Genomic DNA, 6584 nt, shown 5'->3' on the forward strand with positions numbered 1-6584 from the left:
CGAGGCTTGGCGTGCGATGGTGCGCGTTGGCTCGCTGGGCGACGGCCTGGCTTCGTGCTGGGCCTTCGTCTAGCGGGCCTCGTCCGATGCTAATTCGTACGATACGCTTCCGATTAAATTCCCGATTCCGGAATTCATTTCCGATACGAACAATATTTAATATTTCCGATTCCGGAATCAATTTCCGTTTCGAACAAATATTTAATATTTCCGTTTCCGGAATTATTTTCCGATTCCGATAATATTTCCGATTCTGACAATATTTCCGTTTCCGGCAATATTTCCGATTCTGGCAATATTTCCATTTCCGATAATATTTTCCGATACATACCATGTTTCCGTTTCCGACAACATCTACGACTTGGATAATATTTTATATTTCCGATACGATCCATATTTCCGTTTCCGGCAATATCATCGTTTCCGGAGTATTCATTTCTTGCCTGTGACGATCTCAGCTCCCACTGAAACCAAGATCCGTCGATTCCGAATATCCATAGATGGAGTATTTAATGCCATTAAATACTTGATCCGTTTACGTACTATTTGTGTGACCCTACGGGTTCAGTCAAGAGTAAGCTGTGGATTAATATCATTAATTCCACTTGAACTGAAGCGGCCTCTAGCTAGGCATTCAGCTCACTTGATCTCACTGAATTATTAACTTGTTAATTAATACTGAACCGCATTTATTAGACTTAACATAGAATGCATACTTGGACCAAGGGCATTATTTCCTTCAGCTGGGCCATGTCTAGGTGTATATTGTGCAATACGTTTATAAATAGGTGCATTTGGTGAATTATAAACATGACTTAACAGAGGACTAACGGAAGGTCGACTTAGGGGTATTTGGTGCAAACTTAGGCAAATATAGGGGTATATTATGTGATTCAAAAGACACGAGGGTATTTGGTGCATTCTTGCAAACCTCAGGGGCATTTTATGAAAAAACTGTTTTTTTTTTAAATTTATTATTATAGTTAGTGGGAAATGTGTCAACTTTTTGTGGGTGGTGGGGGATAGATGTGAGTTTTTTTAATGTTCTTTTAGATGTTAGGAATACAAGTGAGACCTTAGGTAAGTGAGAGAAACAATATAAATTAGAAATATATACCATTTGCAGAAACGGTACAAGTATTGCAGGACGACTTTATAAGAAAGATCTGTGAGTATTCCAGGACGGAGGGAGTAGATAGTTGTAAACTTATAATCTCATAAAGTTACATAATTGTATAGTTAATTATAGGCTTATAGCTTTATATAGTTAGTTATATAATGTTATACTCCCTCCGTTCCGAAGGTTTGATCGACACATAGTTGAAGAAAATTTTAATTGACTTACTATTTAATTAGGTGGTAGTTGATGTTGAGTATTTTTTTTTAATATAGTTAGTGGAAAATGTGTAACCTTTTTTAGGGTGGTGGAAAATGTGTAAAGACATGAGAACCTTCTTTTACAGTGAGAACCTCAAATTTGCATATTTTTGTGAACTAAGTGTGCATATTTTTTGAACTTAAATATGCAAACTATTTCAACCGTATGAACTATGCATATCTTTTTACTCAAATGTTATGTGCATATTTTTTTTTACTAGAATGTGCATTTTTTCATTTTTAGAAAATCAAAATTTTTATTCAACTTAAAAAAAAAGGTGGTGTACATTTAGTTAAAAATATATGCACATATGGTTCAAATAAGATGCACATATAGTTCAAACATACACACAAAAGATCGAGGTTCTCACCATAAGAAAATTTCTCACCCTAAGACGGTTCTCACCGGAACCTCACCCATTATAACAGTATATAGTTAAACAATTATGTAGTTACATATTTATTCTTACATAGTTAGGGGTCGCCTGAATTGGGGTTAGTAATTAGGGGCGTATTTGTTTTGGGAGAACAATTACAAGTGGAATAATTTGGGGGATAATGTTCCAGAGCTTGTATTTTTGGTGTGTTTGGTAAGAAGGTGATAGATATCTGCTAATCTACCATTCATCTTTTTCAGAAACTATCACATAATATGCAAATAGCATTGCATTGTATTTCATTTATTTTTATTTTTATTTTTCTAAACCGATACATTGCGATAATATGAGAACATGTCTTTGGACTTTTAATCGAATCGCTTACTCTGTATTTTACTTTATTTTTGTTCGAAATCAAACAAAAAGCTTGAAATATAATTATTTTTTGAAAAGTAAAATGAATAGTACTCCCTATATTTTTTTTTGAGGTAGAGTACTCCTTTATAATAGAAAGAAAGAAAAGTAAAATTAAAAATTAAAATAAATTTGATAACGTAATCAAAGAAGAATGTCAGGTATTGAAGCTTGAAGATCTTTGCCATGGAGGAAAGGGATGAATGATGATTGAGGATGAGTGATAATGAATGGTTGGGCTTTACTTTTGGGAGAAGAGTTACAAGGAGAATAGTTACTCTAGGGGGGGCTAGTGTAATGCATTATCCCCATAATGACGGGAAAAATTACTGGCCTAACTAAGTCACCCAATCCAGGCATAAGAAAAAAGCCCATGTTTATTACCCTACTAATTATTACAGCCCATTGCCCCCATTCCAGGCGAGGCCTTAGTGGAAAATGAAATCCAAGGTATAAACGTGATTTCTTTGTGCGTGTATCATCCGCCAGCAAATACGGTGCCCTGCATACCAACTCTCTCACATGGGCTGCCCACCCATGTCCATGTTACTAAACTCTCGCCCAAGCAGACGAGGGTCGCGCATCCAAGATTGTCCGCCCAACCACAGGGCTTGGCCTCCTCTAACAATCAGCTATGCTCGATCAAATACGTCGAAAATCAAAAGCCTGAATCAAGAGTCGATCAAATTACCACCTAAAAATGCCAAAATTAAGTATTCTGCCAAACTCTCGAGTCCTTGACCAAACTCGTAAGTTTGGCGTAGGGCTTATGTTCGGGCCCCAAGTGGGACCCACTTTTTACACAAATTACCAAAATACCCTTCTAGGGGAAATTACTGAAAATACCCTCAAACACAAACCCCCTGATGGGCTCAAACCAGAATTTCAGGGCCCATATCTCAGCCTCCTGCAGGCCCAAGATTTCATACCCCTACAATTGCTCATATTTACTAATAATGTCATCCGGTATTACTATAAATATGTCTCACCTAATCATTTCTCAGGTATGCAATTATTCTCACACTGACTCTCTCACTGCTTTCTCTCTCTAACAAGACCTGACTTGAGCGTCGGAGAGGGTTTTCTCGGGAACCCCCCGAGCCAGTTTACATTTGCCCTTTTGTAGGAAAACAACAACCCGATTGGAGGAAAACAACAACCCTGATTGACAAGACTTCCCTTGTCTTCACACTTAGCAATTTCTTCGCAGAAACAAAACTAATTTAGCAATTACAGTAGCTTAAATGCTCTTAGTAAAAGATAATGACTTGCGTCTCAAATTTTATGCGATGTGGACCTAACCATCAAACAAAAAAGCCAATGACATTTCTTAAAATATGAAAAGCAACTAATTAATCACGAAACTGACATTTAGAAACCTGGTTTAAGAAATCATTTGAGCAATAATCATCATTTTAGAAAAAGGGAAGCCATATTACTCCGTAGCATATTGCAATTATGCATTCATGATTTCAGGCCAATTTGGCACAAAAATTTGACACATACTCACTCTCGCATTGATTGACGTTGACGATCAGATCACACATGGAACCTTCGTACAAATTTCGACCCAAACGTTATCAAAAACTGTCCCCTTTTGTTTCATGTAAGCAACAACCGCCAGATTCATTGTTTCTCTCTCTCTCACTTCACTTTCACTCTTCTTCTCAAAAACCTCTGTAAATCCTGCATTTCTAGATCTAATTTCAAAAACAAAAACACAAAATAATTCCAAATTATCTAGAATTTCATACCAAAAAACAAATGGGTTGATTTAATTTCGTGAAAGAATGATGGGTTTATCTTGGTTTGAACCAATGTCTAGAAGAATTCCGAGAAGGGTTTGGTTAGGGTATCAAAAATCAATGGGTCTCCTCGTGGGTGGAAATCACACCTCCTCCAGGTTTTGTTCTCGCTAAATGTACACTTTTATCAACTCTTTGGGTTGTTTTCTCTCTATATTTTCACTGAATTTGCGAAGAATTTGACTTTGATTCTGATCTTGTTTAGTACCTAGATCCTAATTTCAGGCCAATTTGTTGTACTTTTACACCAATTTGTGTGTTAATTGTTGAAATTTCGATGATAATTATGGGCGGGGTGCATAATTTGGGGGGTTTTAAGACAGTGAAATGGCAAGCCTTTCACGGGTCTTTAGCAAGGCGATTAGCAATTCGAACTTTGATGTTTGCTCTTGTCATTTCGATGTTGCCCCTTTTGCAACTTGTGATTGATATTGATCCTGCAAAACCCATGTTTATGAGCTCTAATGGATGTGATACTGAAGTGGGTTATTTTGACCCGGATTCGGTCCTTGGCAGGGTTCTTAAACCCATTGCTCCATTCGTATTCCCACATTTGAGATCTGGAATGTGCCAGGATAATGTGAATTTGACTATTTCTGTGGTGAGGGAGCTAATGGGTAAGAATTTGCTCAATTTTGGAGCAAAAGCCCTTTGTATTGGCAAGGGGACAGCATCGGCTGTCTCGGCGTTGCGTGATTTTGGGTTTTCAAATGTTGATGAAATTCACAGGCACCCCTTTTTCATGCTTAAGCAAAAACAAGTTGTTTGTGAACTTGATTTTGATGACAATTCCTTTGATTTTGTCATGGCGAATGACCTTAGTAAGGTCTCGGTTCCTGCTATCCTTGTGAGTGAAGTGGAGCGAATTCTGAAATCCGGGGGGACTGGAGCAATTCTTGTGGGTAGTGAAGGCTCCAATCATGATAGTTTGATTAGGTCTGCAACTACAGTATCTTCATTTCTCAAAAGGTCAAATGTGATTGATGTTGTTAGCTTAGGGAGCTTCACTTTAGTTGCATTTATGAAGAAAGGTAATAAGTTGGGTTCTTTCGAGCAGTATCGTCTGCCAACAAATTGTCCTTCTATCAAGCGGAACAAACCCATTATGAACAAGATGGAACCTTTAGTTGACAAGATGCCTAAGGCCAATGGTAAGAGAGTTACTTATCTACCAAACTTGGTTGGTGTACCCTCTACAGGAAAGCTGGTTTATATAGACATGGGGGCAAAGGAAGCTGCAAATTTTAGCAATAGCAACTGGTTCTTACCCTCATACCCTATCAATTCAAAAGCTTTTAGTGTTTACATTGTGGATCATGATGCTTTTGTTTTGACTTCTCATGTAAAATGTCCTGGTGTTACCTTCATTTATCACCCAGCGTTGGGTGGAAGTGTTGTCAAAGATAAATCCAACTCTGTTAATGTCCATGATGAAGAGCCACTTATTGATGATGAAGAGTTTGATTTTGTTGTTTGGTTTAAGGAAACAGTGGAAGTTGCGGATTTTGTGGTGTTGAAGATGAATATGGGAAAGGCTGAAATGAAGTTTTTATCTGAACTGTTTGAAAGTGGCATCATCTGCTATGTTGACGAGCTGTTCTTGCACTTCTCTGATGCAGATCGTGATGATAATGGTGAAAGCCACATTAATCTCTTTCAAAGCCTAAGAAGCAATGGTGTGTTTGTCCATCAATGGTGGGGCAATTGAGCAACTTCAGCAGACTCTTATATGCTATGATTCCATCCTTAAATAAAATGCCTCCGGATTCTAGTCTGTTGAGGCGGTGTTGTGTGGTAAATCGTGTATGAATGTATGATGTGGGTTTTATCATTATGATGAATCTGTCAACATGGATTGTGTTGTGTACGTGTTGTTATCTATGTAATCTATCATTTGTTGAGTATTTTGTGTAATCTATCAGAATGGACTTCTTCTGGCAAGCTATTGCTACAAGATTTAGTTCTAAACTCTCAAGTATTAATGTATTACTGAGTGTTCCACAAGTGCAAAGTTGTTCTATAACATAATTTAGCTATTTCACGGAAGTGAATTGGCACTGCAAAATCTGAGGAGGAACTTCAGGATTTTTTTTCTCCTGAATTACCTCGCCATGGAAGCTCACACGACTGAGTTTTTCATGTTATAGAATCCATACTCCTCCTGTCAATATCTCATTTACGCGTTGTATGTTTGTTCTTCCTCTGAACCACTGGAATCTGGAGCAGCCTTCCGAGATACCACTCTGTTTCATCTTATTTTAACAAAAATAAGTTCAGATAAGTTTAACCCAATAAGTGTTCCCAATAAGTGTTTTTCAACTATTTAACATACAAATAAGTGTTTCCAATAAGTGTTTTTCAACTATTTAACATACAAATAAGTTCTTTTTAGTAAAAACATATTTAGATAAGTTTAGATCGTTAAAACTTAAAAAGTTTCCTTACCAGTAACGGAATCCTTGACAATCATTACCGCCTCTGTATGTGAAAATTGACAAGACAAAGACAACAAAGAGTGCGTTCTATTTAACCTATTTGACCTGAACTTATCTGAACTAAACTTATCTGAATTTATTGGAACTTATCTGAACTTATTGGAACTTATCACTAA

General features: G+C 37.2%; 1 protein-coding gene across 1 annotated transcript; it reads left to right on the forward strand.

Moving 5' to 3' along the window:
- Window positions 1-4259: 4259 nt before the first annotated feature.
- Window positions 4260-5681, forward strand: LOC110793868 (uncharacterized). Its single transcript, XM_021998801.2, has one exon. It carries the CDS (start codon window positions 4260-4262, stop codon window positions 5679-5681), a length of 1422 nt encoding a protein of 473 aa, XP_021854493.2.
- The last annotated feature ends 903 nt before the right edge of the window (window positions 5682-6584 follow it).

Source organism: Spinacia oleracea, chromosome 5 (assembly GCF_020520425.1).
Source record: "Spinacia oleracea cultivar Varoflay chromosome 5, BTI_SOV_V1, whole genome shotgun sequence".
Taxonomy (NCBI): Eukaryota; Viridiplantae; Streptophyta; class Magnoliopsida; order Caryophyllales; family Amaranthaceae; genus Spinacia; species Spinacia oleracea.